Source organism: Elaeis guineensis, chromosome 15 (genome assembly GCF_000442705.2).
Source record: "Elaeis guineensis isolate ETL-2024a chromosome 15, EG11, whole genome shotgun sequence".
Taxonomy (NCBI): Eukaryota; Viridiplantae; Streptophyta; class Magnoliopsida; order Arecales; family Arecaceae; genus Elaeis; species Elaeis guineensis.
Genome location: NC_026007.2, coordinates 62,138,217 through 62,161,397, shown reverse-complemented (window position 1 = coordinate 62,161,397; position 23,181 = coordinate 62,138,217). Strand labels below are relative to the sequence as shown.

Here is a 23,181-nt window from a genome sequence, read left to right as displayed (position 1 = left end):
TGGCGAAGAGCTCATCGTCACGTAAAGTATATATTATTGCTGTGGGAAAGATGATATCTTTTTATATAAGCGAGAGTTTTTTTAACTTATAATCAATATAGGACTAATAATATATTTTCTTTTGTACCACAACATTATTTATCACATAGAAGCAAAAAATATAATTTATTATACAGAAAGCATGGAGCAAACGGAGTGATTAAACTTATAATTATATCATCATATCTACTGATCGATACATGTTCAAATCAGCGTACATTAATTTGGAAAGCTCTGATGTCAATAACATCAACTTCGTGATGATTTGAAAACATTTATAATTATCCTTTATTACCAAGGTTATATGAGAGGCTAGCCATATAGTCTTAGGACAAATGCTAAATTCTATTGCCAGATAAAAGTTCCCCAATATATACCTTATAATTATGTAAATAGAAACATACCATGATTTTTTATATAGGGTTAAAGGTTCTTGCTAGCGCATATGCTTTTTCCTGTATCATATCATGTACAGATCAAGAATATCTTTTTTCTATGTATTTGTTATTTCTTTTTTTAGTTTTTTAGAACTAGAATAGAAAGAAATTCAGCCAAGAATTGCATGAGAGCAGGACATGATAAGCTTTAACAATATATTTTACTTATAAGAAAATTATTTTTTTTCAAAAAATTATTTTTAATTGTTTCTATAGTAAATCAATGAGTCTAGATGTTTGGTTTTTCTCCTTTTTTTTTTTTTAATTTTTATTTTCATGGAACAGTTTTACATTCCTTTTTCCTTCTTTCATGGATTCTCTCACAACCAAATATATCCCTAACCAAAAATGGTTGGCGCTATCGAAGGGGACCACCAACTGAACACATCTTCTTTGCCCTTCTGGTTGGGTTACATAGCTAGCAACTATCGCAGTCCGCATGAATTGATTACACTGAATACCTAGATATCTAAACTGCATCTTTTAGACGTGAAACAAAATGCAAATCTAGTTGCACACGTAGATGAACAATAACTACATGGATCATCAGACACAAATGCCTCCTCAAATTATACGTATCTTTCTTTGGGTAGAACCTGAAAGTATAGGCATCAAATGAAGAACTAAGCTGGGGACAGATCATGAATTTGATTACTGACGTGCACGAATGAGATCCTTGCCCACAACTCTTCATGGGTTCAGAAAAATACCTTCCATATATTGGTCAACTTGACGTGATATACAGTGATGGAAACTCTTGGGTTCATCATGAAAGATGTATTCGTGCTATCCGTCGTTTAACACCCTCAGGGGACAGAGCTCTCTCTTATCCCACATGGCCGGCTGACCATACGCGCATGAGCCTTACTTGAGCCCGTGCCACACCATCCATCCAGAGCCGGCGTCGTTTTTCTCTTTTTTTCCTTGAACAAAACCGACCGCAGATAATGAGGGTGTCCAACCGTCTATTTATATATAAAAAAAATAAAACAGTGGAGGCGTCCATTGTCCTTTGCCCACGTAATCCTTCTCACAATCCACCATAAGTCGACCCTTGTGCCGTTACCCGATCGGCCCACCGGCACCCTGCCGCTTCTTTCGGTCCCCAACCCTTGCCCACTTTCCCACAGGCACAACTCAAGCCATCACCATCGACTTGTCCCATCTTATGACGACCGTCCGATCAATCTTCGATATACCGTTTTTTACGCTGCTCCGCAGGCTATCTCAACAACGGCGCCAGCTCCGCGCCCATGCCGCCGACCGCGCTGTAACAAACCCGAAGCCATTAAATCCAAACTCAGTACTTTACCAAAAAAAAAAAAAAAAAAAAAAATCCAAACTCAGTGGTACCTGAGCCTTTGTTTAAAAACCCGACATATTCGCAACCCACTTCCGTTCCCTTCACGGTTCCGCTCACTCCATGTGAGCCTGATGCGATAACGTCAACTTGTGCACCGCTCTCTTTCCCTCCTCGACATACGATTCGCCGGATCGACGGCAGCGCTGTTTTGAGGCGGAGCACCCGATCCCCATCCGATTATTATTATTTTCGAAAAATTCGTTTAACTCCATAAGAGCGCCCCCTGCCTTCGACTCCAAACCCCGTGGCGACGCGACTGAGAGAGAGAGGGGAGGGAGGAAAGAGATGACGGTGCCCGAGAGGCATAGGAGCGGGGCGGCGCAGGCGATGGCGCCGCCGCCAAGTTTTCCGCTGCGGCGGCTCCTCCGGGTGGCTTCGGTGGCGTGCGGGATCCAGTTCGGTTGGGCCCTCCAGCTGTCGCTGCTGACGCCGTACGTCCAGGAGCTGGGGATCCCTCATGCATGGGCGAGCCTGGTGTGGCTGTGCGGGCCGCTCTCGGGGCTCATCATCCAGCCACTCGTCGGTCACCTGAGCGACCGCTCCACGAGCCCCTTCGGCCGCCGCCGCCCCTTCATCGCGGCCGGCGCAGCCACCATCGTCATCGCCGTCCTACTGGTCGGTAACTCCGCCGACCTCGGCCGCCTCCTCGGTGACCCCTCCGCTGGGCCCCGCCGACCCCGGGCCATCGTCGTCTACCTCCTGGGGTTCTGGCTCCTCGATGTCGGAAACAACGCCACCCAGGGCCCCTGCCGCGCCCTCCTCGCCGACCTCGCAGGTCCGCTCTCTCTCTCTCTCTCTCTCTCTCTCTCTCTCTCTCTCTCTCTCTTCCTTCTTGATTTCGTTGCGACGCAGCGGAGCTGGGGTTTGTCCTGTTTTGCGATTTAGTACGGTAGAGGAAGCCGAAAGTTATGTGGGCTCAGGAATCGGGAAAGCAACGGACTTTCCCTATCCTTTGATGGCTGCGTTAATGACATTGAAATTTGGGTAAAATTACTTGAATGCCATTCCCGGGGATTGCTAGACTGCTAATCGTATGTGTCGCTTTCCGTTGAAGGCAATATATGCTAATTGTGATGGAGGAAACGAGTGTCAGTAGCATGAAAGTTGTTTCATTTTCCATTTTTCAGGGGTATGAATATATTTTGGCACGGGTCTGATGCTGTTGATCGGAATTTTTTTCTGCTGTAGTCTTAATTCATTGTCCATACATATATGATTCTTGGGATTGTATCGATGATTTGGTGTCCACGGTTTAAGTTCTCTCGGAATGGAAATATTGCACCAGGTAGAGAATGTCCAATTGTGTTGTTGTGTACGTTTCGTAGCTGGGAAACAGCATGATTCATGAGGATCATTGAATTCTGGCCAGGGTCACGATGGGGCCGATCACACTAGAAGGTGATTCAAACTATTTCGGTTCAACTGGCTTAATTTGGTAGGACTCAATGCCTTTATAATGTGCAATCAGTAGTGTTGCTGCAAGGCTCCAGTACAAGGCGAAAGTGGCTGTGGTTGGCGCAAGTCCGGTCTGGAGCTCCATGATAGGCAGAGATCCAATGATGGTTGACAGTCATCAGAATTTTTTCGATGGAGGATCCTTCGATGCTTAAGCTAGTTGGAGCTTTGGGAATAGTGAGAGCGAGCGAGCGAGTAAGGAGGAGTTTTTGATTTTTTAGAGTTTTAGAGAGCTTACTAAAGGGTCCTTTGCATCCCTTTTTATAGATAAAGGGGGAAAGTACGTTATCTTATCAATCGGTAACCATCATAGAGAATTAAGCCCCACGATGTGATCATGGATAGTGGCCAATAAGTGGTATTTACTTACGTGCCACGTTTTCTTGTAACCGTCCGAGATTTGAGGGAGTTTCCGTTAGCCCACGTTATCCCTCGAAATGGTCTAATGTCTCAGGTTCATCTATGAGTCGTTGGCTCAAATCCGATGATGGGGTCGGCATGACGTTGACCAAGTCATCGGCTTAAGACTAAGGAGATGGGTCAATTACTCTGTAGCCATCCAGTCTTCATTTCAGGAGAACTGAAGTGGGTGCTCGGCGGTGGTCCAAAGAGAGAAGGTCAAGATCAGGTGGTATCCTCCCATAACACTTACCCCCCACCTTCAAGTTTGGAGTGATTGCTTCGGATGAAGTAGTAGTTATCGGGACAAGACTTCGGCCTTCGTCTGATGGGTCGTTCAACTTGTGTGTTCAGATTGGTATGTCCTAAAAGTTTAGGTTGCTAAACTCGAAGCATTTGGCAGAGAAGATCTTGGAGTTGCATTTATGCATTGCTTTGCGAACCCTACCATAATTATGAGGGATGGGCGGCTCGAGATAGAGCAGCATAATAATCTGAAAAAGGTGGGATTTGGTTATTGCATTTGGATCTATCATGACTTGCCTTATATCAAACATTGATAGGTCTGACTGCATCTCTCGTGGATCGATCTATGTGGCCAGATCTGGAGGAGGTGCGATGAAGAGTTACATGATTGGGCGGCTCTGATATGTCCCATGTGGCGACATTAGATGATTAGAGGCTCTGATTCGAACCGTTGAGCTATGGTATGAACGGGCCTCCCATTCTTCTTTTTCATTCTTTTGCCAGTCGAGCTTTTCTACCACCACTCTGCCGCTAGGTCCGTCGGAGGGATTCCTGTCGTTGTTAGCACCTTCACCTTCTCCACCTCTGGTAACCCTCTTATTTTTTTAAGCTCTTTCCCTGGTTGGCCCCCCCTCTTTCTTTTCTTGTCTTTTTGTGCTTTGGTCATCCTTTTTGCTTTTTTCTTGTTCGGTCTTCTTTTTCGTAGTATTTCTTTTTTTTTTTGCTTCTTTAATGTCTTCCAGTAGTGAGGTTAAGGGTGAAAGTCATCAAGGTTTTCAATTTTATAAGCCTCGGATTTAATGATCTCGTTAATCCTATAGGATCCTTCCTAATTTAGGGCTAATTTATCCCATTCTGTGGATTTGGACACTTCGGCTCATCGAAGGATGAGATCGTCGGGTTGGAACATCTTTGCTTTGACTTAAATATTGTAGTAGCAGGCTATTCGTTGTTGATATGAAGCCATCTTGATCCAAGCTTGCTCTCTTATTTCTTTCAGCAGATCCAGGTTCATCCAAAGCTGATTAAAATTTTTTTGCTCATTGTAGTATTCCACCATGATCGACGGTATTTCGATTTTGATGGGAATAACCGCTTCGGCCCTAAAGGCGAGGTCGAAGGATGTTTCTCCGGTTGGTGTCTGAGGTGTCATTTAGTATGCCCAAAAAATATTGCAGAGCTCCTCAGTCCATAATCCCTTTGCCTGACTGAGTTTGGTCTTTAGTCCTTGCAAGATCGTACGATTGATCACCTCGACTTTCCCATTAGATTGTGGATGGCCAACCATGGTGAGCCTGTGATCCATATGGAGTTCCGAGCAGAAATTCTTGAACTTTGGATTGTCGAATTGATGTTCATTGTCGATGATGATTGCTTGTGGGAGTTCGAATTGACAAATGATCAAATTTCAAACAAAATCTTGAATTTTTCCTTCGGTAATCTGCACCAAGGGCTTGGCTTCGATCCACTTGGTGAAATAATCAATCATGATGATCAAGAATTTTTTTTTGATCGGCCACTTGCAGAGAAAAAAATGTCCGAGGATTTCAATTCTCCACATAGCAAAAGGTCAGGATGTTGTGATCGGTGTAAGGTAAGCAACTGGCCTTTGTTGAATGTGGGCATATCTTTGGTACTGTTCATATTTTTTTATAAGTTTGGTTGCATCTTGTTGTAGGGTTGGTCAATAATATCCTTGTCGGATGATTTTGTAGGCTAGGGATCACCCCCCAAGTAGTTGTTGCAAATTCCCTCATGGACCTTCTGAAGAGCATAATCCACCTTAGATGGGCGTAGGCAATGGAGCAGGGCTAGCAAGAATGACTTCTTGTAAAGCCTTCCTTCCAAGTGGACATGCCATGGAGCTTGGTGTTTGACCTTACGAGCCTCAATGGCGTCGGCTGGTAGATCACCCTTGATCAAATAGTTGATGATAAGGTCCATCCAGCTTGGCTCATATTCGACCTATAATACTGTAGGTTTTCGATACGTCTTTGTAGATGCTCGATGAAGATTATTTTATTATGGTCAGGCAATTCTGAGGTGGCGAGGTGAGACAAAGCATCAGCTTGGATGTTCTTCGACCTTGGTATCTGTTGAACTTTTAAAGTTTGAAAAATTGTGGATATCTCTTTGAGCTTCTGTAGATATTGAGCCATTGTTGAATCTCGGGCTTCATATTCTTCTCAGACTTGGCCTTACAACAAGTTGCGAGTTGGTGAAAACCTTGAGATCCTTTATCCCAAGTTTTTTAGCAAGGCGAAGCTTGACAATCAGGGCCTCCTATTCGGCTTTGTTGTTAGAAGCTTTGAAGTTGAATTGGAGAGCATATTCTGTCGTAGCTCTTTTTAGGCTAGCCAGAATAAGCCTAACTCTACATCCTTGTGAGTTTGAGGCTCTGTCGATGTGTAGAACCCATCATGGCACTTCTTCATTTTTCTCGAGTTGTATCGAAGATGTTTTCTCGTCAGAAATAATACATTCTATGGGGAAGTCAGCCAAGGTTTGGGCTTTCATTACAGGTCGAGGATGAAAGCTAACATCAAATTCTCCAAGCTCAATTGCCCATTTCGCCATATGCTAGGAAGTGTCTTGCCTTTGGAAAATCGTCCTTAAAGGTTGATCAGTTAGGACGACCACTGAATGAGCTTGAAAGTCGGAGCCATCGTGCGGATGTAATGAGCACATAAATCATCTTCTCGGCTCTAGAGTATCTGATTTCTATGACTTGGAGAAGTTTACTTGTATAATAGATTGACTTCTGAGTACCTGCATCTTTTTGGACCTAGACCGAACTAGTAGTATTGGGTGAGACGGACAAGCACATCAGTAATTCCTCACCTTCCATCGGTTTGGAGAGGAGCCGAGGGGACCTGAGGTATTCTTTGAGCTCTTCAAAAGCACTTTGGCATTCGTCTGACTGCTCAAAAGTCTTCATTTGTCTCAGAACCTTGAAGAATGAGAGGTATTTCTTAGCCAATCGTGAAATAAATCGGCTAAGAGCCACCACCCGACCCATCAAGTGTTGTATATCTGTTTTGGTGCTTGGGTGCTTCATGTCTAGCAGTGCTTGAATCTTCTCTGGGATGGCTTTTATCCCTCGCTGAGTCATCATGAATCTCAGAAATTTTTTCGAGATGACTCGAAGATATATTTATTCAGATTGAGTTTCATTTAGTGCTGCTTCAACTTGCCAAAAGGTTCTTCTAAGTTGGCTATATATTGATCGGCCTCAACACTCTTCACTAGCATATCATCGATGTAGACTTTCATGCTGTGTCTGATCTGACGCTTGAATACCTTGTTGATGAGGCATTGATATTTGGCTCATGTATTCTTTAACCTAAAAGGCATCATTTTGTAGCAATACAAATTTCTATCGGTTATAAACGTCTTCTCCTCATTCTCAAGAGCCATCCGAATTTGGTTGTATCCCGAGAAGGCATCCATGAAGCTTAGCGGTTGATGTCCCGAGGTGGCATCCATGAGTTGATTGATCTTCATTTGAGGAAAGCTGTCCTTTGGATGTCTTTTTGAAATTGGTATAGTCGACGCAAATCCTTTACTTGTCATTGGCTTTCTTCGCCATGACAACGTTGGCAAGCCATTTCAGATAATAGGCTTCTCGGATGAATCCCGCCATTGGGAGTTTGTCCATTTCTTCCTCATTGCTTGTTGTCGCTCTAAGACGAAGCTTCTCTTTTTTTTTTTGCCTCATTGGTTGGTGCTCTAGGTTCATATTTAATCTGTGGATAATTATGTCAGAAGGGATACCTGGCATGTCGGATGCCGACTAGGCGAAGATGTCTTTGTTAGCCTATAGAAACACCATTAGCTGATCCTTGTTGTAAGGTGTCAGCTGAGAGCCGATTCGAATTATTCAATTCAGATCTTCTCTGAAGGAGACTGTGACAGTTGCTCGACTGTTCTCGAGATTCTTCCTACTCATCTTTATGATCTTCAATCGGTAGTCTCTATTGGTTGTTTTCCTTTGTTGGTTGTGAGGAAACATTACCGGCCGAGCATTTGGTCTTCTCGGATTTCTCTATCCTCATTGTGGGTTGGGAATTTGACGAGCGGATGATATGTGGAAACAATTGCTCCGAGTGCATTTAGCCCAGATCGTCTGAGAATTGCATTATAAGTCGAAGGCATGTGGACGATAAGGAAAGTGAGCTGAACGATCTTTTGTCGAGGCTCTACTCCAGTAGTTACTGGCAGAGTAATCTTTTCAACCGCTACGGAATTTTCAGAGAATCCGACCAATGAGGTATTGACTTTTTTTAGTCAATTAGTTTGCAATCTCATTTGTCAAAACACATCATAAGATAATTTGTCGATCGAGCTTCTATTATCTACTAAAATTACATCATAATTAGCTATTGTCTTGATACGACGATAGCATCATCATGAGTTTGAACTCCTTGGATATCATCATCAAAAAAAGAAACCGCCTCCCTGGTCCACTGTCTCTTCGAGCCCTCAGCTCGATCTTTTGCCGCCTGCTGCTGACGAAGTCCGAGATCATATAGATGACACTAGTGATTGGTTGGTTGTTGTTGTTTTCCTCGTTGGGATGGTGTCGAGGTGGTTCCTTATCTACATGCTCTTCGGGCCCACGAACATATTTCTCGAGGTAACCTCTCTGAATCAGTGCTTCCATTTCATCTTTCAATTGGAGGCAGTCGGTGTCATGGCCGTAATCTCGATGGAAGCAGCAATACTTTCTTCTATTTCTTTTTGTGGATGGAGGCTTTATCAGTGGAGGTTGATGGAGATACACCTGATCTTCGATGTCCATCAAGATTTGGGCTCGGGGGGCGGTCAGAAGTGCATAGTTGTTATATCATTGAGGTGGACTTCTTGGTCAAAGATTTTTTGCTGGTTGGGAGGATTCTCCTTCAGCTTGGATCATGCATTGATCCTCCCATACCCACTTTTTGTTGGGAGTTCTTCCTCCCTTAGCTTGCTTGCATACAGTTCGGGCCTCTCCTACCTGTGCATACTTCTAAGCCTGCACTAGTAGATCGACGTAATTCTTTGAGAATGTTTTGTCGAGGAAGAAGATGAGGCACTCATTTCGAAACCCTTGCTTGAGCACTAACATTGTCACCAATTCATCAAAATTGCGTACTTCTAACATAGCTGCGTTAAAATGCATCATGCAATCGCGTAGAGATTCACCCTCTTCCTACTGAATCGAGAAGAGATTGTCGGAGTTTTTTGTTTGGGCTCGATTATTGCCGAAGTGGGCAATAAATAGGCTTCTGAGCTGCATAAATAAATAAATGGACTCTGGTTGAAGTCTGGAGTACCATACTCGTGTCGTCTTCTTAAGGATGGCTGGGAAGGTGAGACAGAGGAGGACGTCCGAAGTGCCCTGAAGCATCATGAGGGTTTTATAGCCCTCCAAGTGATCAAGGAGATCCGAAGAGTCATCATACGGCTTTTTTTGCGGCATCTTGAACCAATCCAAAATCGGTTCTTGTAGAATAGTGCAAGAAAAGGAGGGTTGCGAGTTAGATTTGAAGCCATCGTCATTCCTCTGGCTCCCTGCTTGCACTTCGCCCAGACAGCGCTCAATCTCTCAGATTTTTTGCTCAAGATCCTCCTCTCGATGAGATTTTCTGGGACGTAGAGAGTAGCCTGGGGTCGAGTCACCACCGGAGGAAATTAGGGAGTGCTAACATCGCTTCTCCTTTCTTGAGCCTTGATGGGATGGTGATCGCCGTGCGGTAGGGGCAGAATGATGTGGGCCCTGGGATGCCACCTTCGAACTTCGATGGTGGATTTGATGGTTGTGCCGAGAGGGAGCTGTTTGATGAATATTTTCTTAGGGGCTGCCACCTGCTGCTGTTTGGTGGTCTGTTGAAGTTACTGCACGGTATTGGTCCAAGCCTAGACCTAGTAGATCAGGTCATCGAATCGTTGCGGGTTCGCCATTGCGGGTGGTTGTGCAGATCCCTCTAGAGCAGATGCTCGTGTGGCACCACCCAGACTATGCCAAGATGACTGTCGATGGGAGGCAATGGAGTTGTTGTACACTCTGGTCTTCACTATGATTTTTTTGCTCTATTGTTAAGTCACGAAATCCTCTCTCTAGCACCAATCTATTGCTGTAAGGCTTCGATACGAGACGAAAATGGTTGTGGTCGGCACAAGTCTGATCTAGAGCTCGGTGGTTGGCGAAGATCCGAGGATGGTTGACAGCTTCCAGATCCTGAAAAGAAAGTCCAATCGTCGGAATTTCTCCGGTGGAGGATCTTTCGAATCTTAAGTTAGCCGAGCTTTGGGAGCAGTGAGAGGGAGAGAGCGAGTGAGTGGGAGTTTCTGGTGTTTCAGAGTTTCAGGGAGCTTATCAGAGGGTCGTTTGTGCCCCCTTTTATAGAGAAAAGGGGAAAGTACGTTACCTTATTAATTGGTAATCGTCATGAAGAATTAAGTCCCATGACGTGATCATGGGTAGTGGGTAGTAAGTGGTATTTACTTACGTGCCACATTCCCTTGTAATCACCTGAGATTTAAGGGAATTCCCGTTAGCCCATGTTATCCCTCGAAATGGTCTAACGCCTCAGGTTCATCTGAGTCGTTGGCTCAAATCCGACCATGGGGTTGGCATGAGGCCAACCTGGTCATTGGCTTAAGACCAAGGAGATGGGTCAATTACCTTGTAGCCATCCAGTCTTCATTTCAGGGGAATCGAAGTGGGTGCTCAATGTGGTCTGAAGAGAGAAGGTCGAGGTCAAGCAGTATCCTCCTATAACACGTAGAATATATGAGTGAGATAGAGAAGAAGGGAGGGGGGGGGGAGAGAGAAGGGACTTTAGTTCACTTTGAGTGGATCAAGGGAGGACTCTACAGGCCTAGACTACTACGTTACTAGCTTGCATAGATGGTCCATAAGTATTGTAATCTGTGAACTCCTAAACTCCTAGACCTACAGAAAACTAGAAAAATTGAAATGGGGAATGCAACTGCTTAGTTTATTACTGCAATTACTTGCTTAGGTGACCTGTAAGCAATACTAATTGTAAACTTGAAAACCTGTAGACCTTGATAATAAGAAAACTGATATGAAATGTGTAATATCTCAGGCTGTTAACTTGATTCTTTGGATAAATGGCTTGTAAGCAATACCATTCATAGCCTGCAAAATTCTTAGACCTATAAAAATATGGAAATTGAAATGGGAAATACTGCATCTTAGGCTGTTATTATAAACTGAAATAGGAATCATGACTAACATTTTGACCTTTCTAGAATGGAAAATTGTAACTTAGGATTTATGGAAGTTAACACATTTTATCTTTAATGGAAATGGACCTCAAAAATTACACATGTTATCGCTATAATCTGAGGTTGACTGCAGTCAGTAGAAGTATGAGATGCTGAAGAGGTCGGACACCTTCCGAAGGAACGCAGAAAGGGGTGGTGAGGCAGAGGCGCTCAGAGATGTGGCCATCCAGACTATTTTGAAATAGGGCTGATCTGAAAATCAAGTCCACTTGCTGGAGATTTTCCAGTGGGGGATCCTCCGACACTTAAATTAGTTGAATTTCAGGGAATAATGGAAGAGAGAGCTTTAGTGAAGGAATGTTGTGGACAAAGACTTACCCGAAGATCCTCTGGTTCCTCCTATTTAAAAGGGAAGGTCGGTGATTGGTAGATAGGCGGAATATGTGTTAATCACCCAGCAATGATCTCTATAATGCAATAACTGCACAATAATGGATATCCACGTTACTCTGTAGTTAAAATTGCTTGAATTGTGCATTCATGGTCAAGTGGACGCAACCGATGCCAAGATCGTAGTTCATACATAAATGGGCATATATTATTTCATGACCTGTCTTCAGTTCGTCAATATCCGAGGTGAAGTATGTCCGGTGGCTCCAAGGTTAGAGAGGCAAATATTCGCCACATGAACTCAAAGTGGTATGTTACTACTAGTTAGATCCATGAATAGCTGGCATGGCATCGGCTAGACCTCTAGGAAATAACATTTTAAATACATGAGAGTGGTAGGATCATAGGAGTGCTAGTTATGCTAGGTCTTATCATTCATGTCCCGTTAATGTTCCCGTGAAGCATTTTTGATTGATTTGCTGAGATCCAGATAACTCAGTCCTAGCACTAACTTAAAACAATTTTTCCTAACTCGAATAAGTTGTTGTTTGAGTGGCTTTTGGGTTGCTATTCTGAAGGCCTTAGTAATTATCTAATTACATGCTTTTAGACTGTTGAGTTTGCCAGCATCTATTCAAGTGCCGTGCCACATTACTTATGGCAGAACACCTTTTTTTGTAGTTATAACCTGTTGACTCGGCAAGTTATTTCCTTTTGAAGCTTTCCCCATTCTAACTCCTATCAACTTTTTCTCCGGAATGTTGGCCTTTATAGTTAAATCTAGATTTTCATGTTTTTACCATCAGATTTTAACTTCTAAAATCTTATGGTTTTATCAGTATTAGATACGCTAATTTTTATGCCTTAGTATGTTAAGCTGGTCTGTGTTTGTCTTCCATTGGTTGGTCTTATACATAAAGAGTAAAATTACAAGCTAGCCAAGATCAGCCAGCCAGGCCGAGCTTAAGCTTGGTTCATTCTGTAATTATGCTGAGTTTGATCCAGCATATTTAATTCAATCTAGAGGAGAGCTGCTCATGAACAATTGTTTTAAGAGATCTAGTGAGAGCAAGAGGTCCCTCAAGGAGTTTGTATATACACCTTGAGCTAATTTCCACTATTATCTCAAATTCTCAATATTAAAGTTGGAATACATTCTTTTGCATGTAAATTATACAAGTCTTCAGTAATTTTGGTATAAAAATAATTCTTCTTTATATCTAGTGGCTATTGTAATATGTAGTAGTTATAGTTTGTTCCTATTTTAAGCGTAATAGAGTAGAGTTCAAGCAGGTCAAGCCTTTCTAGCTTGACTCAATTATTAATTAATCTAGCTGAGTTTGGGTTGAATTTCTAGTTGAACACAAGCTACTCAGAACTGCTTACTTGTTTGACAGCCCTTGGCAAGACAAAGTTTTCTCAATAAAATGTAATCCTACTGACCAAGCATGCCCTTTTATTTTACAGCACTTCTGAGTCACTTTTGGATTTTAGGAATTTTAATCAGGATAGAGGTTTCTGGAGGTTGTAATAGAAGGCAAATAATTTCTCTCTTTTCCCTTTTTTTGCTTTTTCTTCAGAAAGTTGTCTCCTTAAGTTTATGTCTGTGGATATTTTAAGAGACTTGAACAAAAGACTTCAGCTGACTTGCTCATAATTCAGCAGGATAAGTTAAGTCAAGCAAATGACATGTCTATTATCTGGTCGGGCTGGTCACATGACCCAAACCAGCACACTCAGATGTTGATTGGCTACTCTACATGTTGGTTACCTAATAGATGCCTCTCTTTCTGTTATTTCAGGGAAGGATCACAGGAGGACTCGGATAGCTAATGCTTACTTTTCACTCTTCATGGCCTTGGGAAATATATTAGGCTTTGCTACTGGGTCTTATAGTGGCTGGTTTACCATCTTTCGCTTTACTGTCACCTCAGCTTGCAGCATCAATTGTGCCAACCTCAAGTCTGCTTTTCTTCTTGACATTGTTCTTCTTATCATCACTACTTATATCAGTATATCATCAGTCCAAGAAGTTCCTCTAAATTCTAGCAGTGGGGTTCCATACTCTGCTGAAGGAACAGTAGAGCAGCTAAACCACGTCCAAGAGGCTTTCCTCTGGGAATTGATTGGATCCTTTAGATTCCTAACATTGCCTGTTTGGATGGTTCTGATTGTTACCGCACTTACTTGGATAGGATGGTTTCCATTTATTCTCTTTGACACTGATTGGATGGGTCGAGAGATCTATCGAGGCAACCCAAATGAAGGGCAACATTATCAAACTGGAGTTAGAATGGGGGCTTTTGGTCTGACGTTGAATTCTGTTGTTCTCGGTTTTACTTCAGTTGTGATGGAAAAACTGTGCCGGAAGTTGGGAGCTGGACTTGTTTGGGGAATCTCAAATATTCTTATGTCTTTCTGCTTTGTTACAATGCTCATAATATCTTCGATTGTGAAAAATGTGGATTACCCTAGCAGTGGACTTCCTCCAGATGGCGTTGTTGTTGCTGCACTAATTGCTTTTGCAGTACTTGGGGCACCTCTGGCAGTGAGTAAATGGCTTCAACATACATTTTCATTAATTTGTCAAGTCATTTTTGCATGTTACTTTATAAAGTAGTTCTCATTTTTACAGGTTACTTATAGTATTCCTTATGCAATGATTTCTACTCGAATTGAGCCTTTAAGGCTTGGCCAAGGTTAGATGCTCAATTTCTTCTAAGTCTTTTGTATTTTGTTGCCCTTGTTTTTTATGTGCTAACTGACAATTAAATTGTAGGATTAGCAATGGGCATTCTAAATCTTGCAATTGTGATTCCTCAGGTAGAGATTCTCTTACTATAATATTCCTAAATTTGTGTTTGAATAGTATCTTTTTCCTTGTCATAGGAGAAGTAGTCGAATATTCTATGAGAAATTTTTATATTTCTTGAATTATTGTTTTGGTGGAAAGAAGCATGCTATCATCCTGCATTGGGTAATTCAAGTGCTGAATAATGCTGCTAGATTTAAAGAAAGATCTAAAGAACTTAAAAGTAACAAAAGAACCAAATAATGGTATCTGTTTTATAAAAAGTGAAGAGGCCAGAAGCTTGGTTTTGTAGGTTCTCTAAAAGCAACTTTTCTGACTGCTTCCTGTAAAAGCACTTTTCAAATAATGTTACCAAACACATTTTTTAAGAAGCGCTTTTTTTCTTTAAAAGTCAGAAAGTACTTTCTTTAAGCAATACCAAGCATGCCCTAAAGAATTCCGTTGAGCGGAATAATATGTAAGCTATGCTCATGTGCTTACTTAGAACTTACAAGTAATTCTACTGACCATTCAAGAGACTAAAGCAAAGAAAATAATTATGTTTGTATGTGTGTGTGTATATATAGACACACACACACATACATGCACACGTACGTGTGTCTATATCTATATATATATATATATATATATATACACAGACGTATGTGTGTATGTATGTATGTATATATATATATTCTGAAAAGTAAAAGCAAGTCTCACATCAAAGTGAAACCTATAAAACAAGGGGATAATTTAGAATAAACATTGTCACGCCCCGAACCCAATACCCGGGTCGGATACGTGATGGCCGCACACTCCTTAGAGCAAGCCCTAAAGAATATGCAAGGCCAAAATAAATCATTACAACCTTAACATCTATAACAATTAATTTCAACAATAATTCATAAAATCTTGTATAGGTACAAATTAAATTTCTTCAGTTCTCTGATCAGGTACTATAACACTTTATCTATCCATCTGCTCGCCCATAAATCTAAACCATAGCCAATCATGAACATCCTGTATCTCTGAAAAGAAAAGAAAGATGAAGGGGTATGAGCTTTACAGCCCAGTAAGAATTTTCATATCACACTGATATAGTAATATAGTCTGAAAATAAGGATAAGCAATAAAATATAAAATCTCATGTTCAATGTCCAGCATAATGCAAACATTCATAAATTTTCTGTCTTGTCAAAATAGATGCATCATCATATATTAACAGGTAAAACACTTTTGTTCAATAATTTTTTCATGTCTTATCTTTCATTTCTTCTTTCACAATCACATGATTTTTAACAGTTTCCTTCTGGCTCTGGACTATCCAAGTCTATACCTCAGTCATCATCCGGATCGAATCCACTTTAAAAAGTCTTTCAAGACTGTCCCAGGATGAGCTCCTGGCCGGCTGTCCCACGTACCAAAGCCCGTGAGAGGCTGTCCCAGGCATAAGCTCCTGGCGGGCTGTCCCAGGCATGAGCTCCTGGCCGGCTGATCCACCTGTAAGCCAGTGGGGGCTGTCCCAGGCATAAGCTCCTGGCGGGCTGTCCCAGGCATAAGCTCCTGGCCGGCTGTTCCACATGACAAGGCTAGTCCATACCATATATTTCTTTCTTTTCATTTAATCATTATGTATTGATTTCATCAAATCAATTCCGACTTGCATTATGATCAACTCAGATATGTCATATCCATATAATCATGCTATAAATCTCTGATACATATATATTGACATAACATACTCATGCTCAAAATCAAATAACAGTATCTCAGATATAATAAATTCATCGATCTCAAATCCGATAATGCAAAACCAATAATGCAAAACCAACAGTAAAATAGCATATATATAATAGTGATCATGTACAGAGATTCTTACCTTTACCGGTGACTGATCCAAGCACAAAAATCAATATTCTTCTTTGATTTATGAATTTTTCTAACAAGATATTCCACTCGATATCATATGCAGACAATCATCTCTTCATAACCCTGATCAATATAAAAATCACATATATGGAGAAAATTACCGATAATCGATCTGATAACACAAATCTAGAATCTCTCTTAGGATTAACCAAAATTAGGATTTACCTAAGTATCTGGATCCTCCATTGATCCATAAGACTTCTAGAGAGAGAAAATTCATGAAGAGAGAGAAAATTCTAGAGAGAGAAAGTAGAGAGAGAAAGTGGAGAGAGAAATCTTCGTATCCTTCAGATGAGGCACTCATGATCGAGATCATCAGAGGTCCTATCAGGGTGACTCAATATGAATCAAGTGTTACAATTTTGAATAAAATCGGACTGGGATCAGATCTACTGCACGAATTTCGGAGCAACCTCAGATCATCTTATTTTCATCTTCAAGTTTATTCTAGGATTCATGATGCAATCAGAGAGAAAGAAAAGATCCTAGAGAGACAAAATCCGTAAAGAGAGAGAAAAGTCTAGAGAGAGAAAATATAGAGAGAGAAGATAGAGAGAGGAGAGAGAAAAAAGAGAGAAAAAGGAGAGAGAAAGGAGAGAGAGAAAAATTCTCTCCTTCTTCTTCTTTTTATTTTATTTTATTTTATTTTTATTTTTATTTTTCTCTTTTTCTTTTCTTTTCTTTTTCTTTTTCCTTTTTCTTTTCTTTTTCTTTTCTTCTTCTTCTTCCTTTCTTCTTTTCTTCCCGCGGCCACCCTTGGCTGAAACAGGGGAAGACCGTGAGGTCCTCCCTCCCCCCCGCTTGGTGGATCGGGCTCCGGCGGCTTGATCGGAGATCCGGCAACGACGGCGATGGGCAATGAACGGCCGGTGGCAAGGTTCGGCCGACGAGAATCAAAAAGAGATCAGAAAATAGGGGATTTCTTGTTCATGGATTTTCCGGCGAAGACGGTGGCCGGCGGCAAGGCTTTGGGCCAGAGGAGAAAGGAAAGAGGGAGAGGAAGAAGGGGAGGGGCTCACCTCGAGCTCCGACAGCCGAGAAGAACTCCGGCAATCTTTTTTTCTTTTCCATCTAAGAACCCGCAGATCCTTTTGAAAAAAAATCCCTCAATCTCTCAAAATCCCGTGATAAAAACCTAAAGGAAGGAGAAAGGGGATTTTATAGAGGAGGAATCCGATTTTTACTCGGATTCCCCACTCCTTTTCACGGTGGGAAGAAGACTCTCAACGGGAGTCTTCTTCCTCCCGATTCCTCTGTTTTTTTTTTTTTTTTTTTTTTTTTTTTCCTGGGTCGTTACAAACATATTCTCCGACATCTCATAGTATTGCAAAAGTTTGCAAGGATAAATTTACTCTTTTTTCAATTTTCTATTGGGTCACACTGTTTCATTTATTTATCTTTTTGCAGTAACTTTCAATTTTGGATTTTTTAGGCCATATACCCCTATCTTCATGAATAATATGAGAACATTGTATGCATGTGGATTGATATTATTTATGCATCCATTACTGATCTTTGTGCTTCAACTATTAGTGTATATTTATAAGCTAAATATGTGTTCATTTCAGAATATGGCTATGATACTCCACTGAAATCCAAAATGAATAATTTCTGCAAAAAAAAAAAAAAAAATAAAAGAATGAAATTGATCTATGTTTGTAGGTGAAACTAAAGTTAATTTTTCTGCAAAATTCCCATTGCATTATTGTGTAGCTTAATATTCCTGCTGCTGACACCCACTTCATTAATGTGCTAGGAAGCTTCAGACATTTTTAGATTCCCATTATATAGAATATGGAAAAGGAAATAACAAGGAAAAGGTACATTATTATGTAATTATAATCATTAAGAGATGTCATCATATTTTTGATGATTTTAAGGATCCTCATCTCCAGTTCATTCCCATCAAAGGTTACTTGTAGCGAGCCTGCTAACTTTTTCAAATCCTCTTTCCTTGCCTCATCAATGCTGCACGAGTCTTTCCCTTTCATTCTAGACCCTTCAGTGCAAATCTTAGCACCTTGCCATTTTGGATTTTGCTTTGATCCTTATGCTACATTTGCTTCCTGGAATGTGAACCTACCATGAAATAGAAATCCAGTTTTGGCCCCACGTTGATGTTTGGCTTGTGTAACAAGGAATGCAATCATGATTTATTAAGAATTACCATTCCTTAAATGGAGGAATTGTCATTCCACTCTTAAATGGGATGAATGGTCATTCTCATGGAAATGAAAGATATTTATGGTATGAACTGGTTACCACCATTTATGGTAAAAAATAGGAACAGGTGACAAATTTAGTAAAAATCACTTTGTGGTGTTGATGGTATAAAATGGGAATTCATAATATGAATAACATTTGAATTTAAAAGTGTTATTCTATTATGAAAAATAATGAAAACATGAAATAAAGACCATTCTACCATTATAATGGTTGTTATTTATAAGTCCGTCACGTGTACATGTAACATTAAATTTAAATGGAGCCTCCAAAACAATTATAATGATTATAATAAGAATCATTATAATGTAATAATAATGTTATTAATATTATCATTACAATAAAATAGTAATATTATTAGATGGTTATTATAGTATTACAACAATAATCATTATAGTAATATATCATGAAAGCATTTTTTGCTATTAAAATAATAATATGCACTATTATAATGATAAATTTGTATTTTGTATGTAATTATGATAATGTTAATGTTAACATTAATGTTATATATCATTAAATTGCAGTTTAAGTAATCCTAAGAGGGTGAGATAGGATTTGCAACTTAAGTTGCAGTTGGTACTGCAATCATTTTTTAATTGCAATACCAAATGCAACTTTGGGACCTTTTTTTGCAATTGTGATTGCAAGTTGCAATTGAATTGCAGGCAACCAAAAAACTACATTAGCTGCTTGTAATTCCAATTGCAGCAACTGGGATTGCAACCTGCCTAATTGCGGGCAAGTAAATGGAACCTTCATGCAAGGTTCTCAACTAATATATATTCAATTGGAGATTGTTTGCATAATGGACCTTTGGTTATATTATCTTCACATGGAAAAGCTTTGATGCAAGCTCTTCATGTAGTGGTTCTTTAATTTCTTCAATTCATGATTCTTGATCCCTATTTCAGTCTCAAGAAGCTTTTTAACACCTAAAGTTGCCACATTGCTTGTGATGTAACATTGCTCAACATCAAATCATTGTTGATAAATGTCAATTTAATATGTAACTATTAAAAGATCTACTCGTATTTATGCCAATAGAGAGCATTAATTTCAAAACTCAGTTTCTTGTTTGATAACATGATAGAAGGGGGGAAAGCAAGAAATGAAAACTGGGAAGAATTTGGATCAGGAAATGACCTTGCTGTTCTGCTATTAAAAAAAAGGGAAGAAAAATTGATTTTTGCAATTACAAAATTCAAAATGGCCTGAAATTTCTTGTTAAGATTTCTGGATGAGGTATGGATGCAAAGAACAAGTTTCTAAAGGAGGTTTGTCAATTGGTGGTGGTCTGTAGTAGCCTTATAATAGAAATTCCGATCACAGATTTTATATTGGTGTAGAAAACAAAAGTAAAGTGAGGTTTAGAAGCTTAGGAGAAATCAAAGATAATAGAAGAGAGATTTTTTTTTTTCTCGTTTGGGGGGTGGTGGAGTGTAAACAAATCTTTTCTTTCCCAAAATTGTGTATGATGATTTTTTGACCAACACCAATAAGTCATTTCATAGACTCTTCATGACTTCTACAAGTAAACTAGGACTCTTGGAAAGAAAGTACCAATCTCTATATAGGCACCCAAAACCTTTTCTAAGAATGCAAAATTCAGGATTCCCGCTTAACCCTATATACGAAGACACCTAAGATAACCAAAAAATTTGGATTTGAAAGATTTTCTGGACTTTTTCTGGCTAACATATACTTAAAGTAGGACTGTTGTACACTAATAACACTTAAAACAAGATTAAAAGCTAATTTAAAAATTATCTATCTAAAGGTTATTAAGCTTCAAGAAGAATCTAGAGTCAAATTTTATTCTGCATTAGTTGCTTTCCACATATGTGCCAGTCTTGGAAGACTTACACTGCCATACAAAATTTCAGATGGGGAAGTTGAAGTGGAACAATAGTTTTTTTTTTTGGTGAAATCAATGTGTCTTACCTCGAGATTTGTAGGTATCTTGGTTTTGGTTACCTAGAATTGGTTGTCCTATTGAGTTTGCAAAATAGGGATGTCAATATGTCATTTGAGCCCATTGGATAGTGCGCTAACTTAAAAGGTAAACTAGTTGAATAAATGAATTTTTCCCATTGGAGCAAATGTTGGTTTGCCATGTATAGAACTTCAAGTGAATCCTGGACCAGCCACACACAACCCAAACAGACCTAACTTGACAAGTTTGGATTATATTACATGATAATACACGCATCACATAGTAAAAAGAGGGAGCTTTGACATACTGTCAGCTAATTCTTTGGGCACCCAAAATGACATTTTTTTTTTATTATTAAGCAAACTATGGTAGAATCACTAAAAGTGCATATTTAGGTAAATAGGCAAAGTATAAACCCTCTCTCTGAACTCATGTTCACTTCCCTCTGAAACTTTGGAAGACTGATGTAATCTCTCTTCACTATTGCTTTTAATGTGCTCATGCCCAATTCCTGTCTTCCTCTGGTAACCAATGCCATAACTCCCTGAGTATACTAGTCCTGTCTGCCGTCCAAGCTAATTGCATTCTTTCCAGTCTTCTATCTCTCATTTGCTATGATTTAAATATTCTACAATCAATCCCTTGGTAATCTGGTCGGATCTGAAAAATCCTATCATTATCCTTATGTAACCTGCCTCATGTAATTCATGATCATGGAGAGTTGAGATTTTCTTGGGTTCAAACAAGATTAAGAGTCTTTATACATTTTATCTTTGTCAAGAATGACACTTGCAAGTTTGTCTTCCAGTGAAGCCTTCGAGAGTGGCAAGTCATGGATGCATTAACAACAGAGTAATGAGGTGACACGTTCATTTTCATGAGCATATGTTTCGAAGGATCAGTATAGGGTCCATAAACTTAGTTAAGAATCAGGTTCTTTCTTTTCTACAACATATATCAATATGTCAACCCAGTGCCAGTCTATTGGAATAAAGTGCTCTGATGCACTTTAAAATATTTCAGTTCTCTAGGTACACTGTTGTGTCATCATAACTCAAACTAATAATGATGGGAGCAAAATTTTATTGTAAATCGATTATAATATATTAACTCAGAATGTGAATATGTTAGGAAATTTATTGAGACTTCCATGCAAGTTAGGTTTGACAAATGGAAGTATATATGACTGATAATCACATTCTCTGTTGTTTTAGGGTTAAATTTCTTCCACTTTTTCCCAATTTACTTTTTGGGCTTTGCTTTGTGGATTTTTCAACACATCTTTATAATTTATTAATCTTTTTAAAAAATCACACTTGCTGAAATTATCAGAAAGATTTTTGCCTTTCTTGCTGTGTTGTTCATTTTGTAATTAAATCAGGGTTCCAACATAATTTTTTTAAAAATTTTTTTTCATCAGTTTGTCTTTCTAATTTAGGATGATATACTTCTATTTATTTACCTTAATAAACCTATGAATAATGTGCCAAGTTATTGGCTTTCAAAATCTGAAGAATAACTTGAATGAGTGGTTCCATAGACAAGAAATGCTACTATAGTTCCAGTATCAAAGAACTCCTAGCCATATTGCATGAACTGCATAAACCTTGCTAAGCATAAGCTGCAAGATTCATACTTTAATTATCAAGCCTTATTAAGTTTAACAAAATGACATATTTACAACTGAACAAATTCGAAAATAGGCTGGATTTTAGAGTTGGTGGCACACTCAGCTGAACTTTTGACTCTGCAACCAATTTATTTGGTAATTGTCAAAATCTGTCTGACCTCTCAAAGTATTTTCACATCATCTGCATGTGAATACAAGAGCTTTTTGATATAGAGGTGAAAAATGAAGCTAGTCTTCAGCTGCCATGCTTATTAATTCAGTGCTACCTGCTTTTAACTGTTGCTGTTGGGACCTGGGAGACATCAGGTGCTGGTTTCTCTGGGAAGTGGACCATGGGATCAATTATTTGGAGGCAGCAATTCACCGGCCTTTGCTGTAGCAGCAGTTGCAGCTTTTGCCAGCGGAATTGTGGCAATTGTTGGTCTTCCCCCATCCTATATTGGAAGGACAAAGAGTCGCAGATAAGTGTATTATTGTATTCTTTTTATCATTTATTTTTTTTGGAATCTATACTGCTGTTTGATAGCCATTTCGCATGGGAAAAGATGTAATTTTATATGTCATTTGTTAAATAAAGCTGCTTATTTGTTTCCTTTCTGTCACTCTGCAATTATTTCTGCTTCTTTTGGCTGCCTAGGATACACAAACTCTCAATCTTTCTGGTTTTTTGTTACTTGCATTACTGCAGTCTGGAACCGAATTTTTTATACTCCAAATCTCGGAAGGGCAGCTATAAATAACAAAAACCCTCCCTGATAGAGCATTAAAAAAATGGATAGAGAGTTCTGGATTATTTTATTGACTCCTGCACTAATGTTGGTAAGATTTCATGCATGACCATCACAGTGAGTTAAAAACCAATTGCAAGAATTGCACCATAAAAGGCATGAAAGCACGAATCCTTGAATTTTTTTTCCCCCCTTCAGTTTGATACTCATTTAGGTGGCAGTGCAGGAGCTTCTATGAGAATCTAGGTAGATATGCATTACACCTTATTGATGTATCCAAGGGTTGAAATAGATGATATCTAGACCTGTTTAGGGTGTGGGCCAGGCTGGGCTGTGCCCAAAGCTCAACTCTATTTACTTAGACCCAGATCTGGCCCGG

General features: G+C 39.8%; 1 protein-coding gene across 3 annotated transcripts; it reads left to right on the top strand.

Moving 5' to 3' along the window:
- Positions 1-1,979: 1,979 nt before the first annotated feature.
- LOC105058165 (sucrose transport protein SUT2-like) lies at positions 1,980-22,676 on the top strand. Of its 3 annotated transcripts, none has more exons than XM_010941002.4 (5): positions 1,980-2,614; positions 13,368-14,113; positions 14,201-14,264; positions 14,345-14,388; positions 22,381-22,676. In XM_010941002.4, exons 1-5 carry the CDS (start codon positions 2,125-2,127, stop codon positions 22,537-22,539), a joined length of 1,503 nt encoding a protein of 500 aa, XP_010939304.1. In that variant the 5' UTR covers positions 1,980-2,124; the 3' UTR covers positions 22,540-22,676. The 3 variants fall into 3 exon arrangements, with proteins under 3 accessions (XP_010939304.1, XP_073105538.1, XP_073105539.1); XM_073249437.1 differs by having other exon boundaries at positions 22,374-22,676; XM_073249438.1 differs by lacking the exon at positions 22,381-22,676 and adding an exon at positions 22,148-22,374.
- Positions 22,677-23,181: the final 505 nt, after the last annotated feature.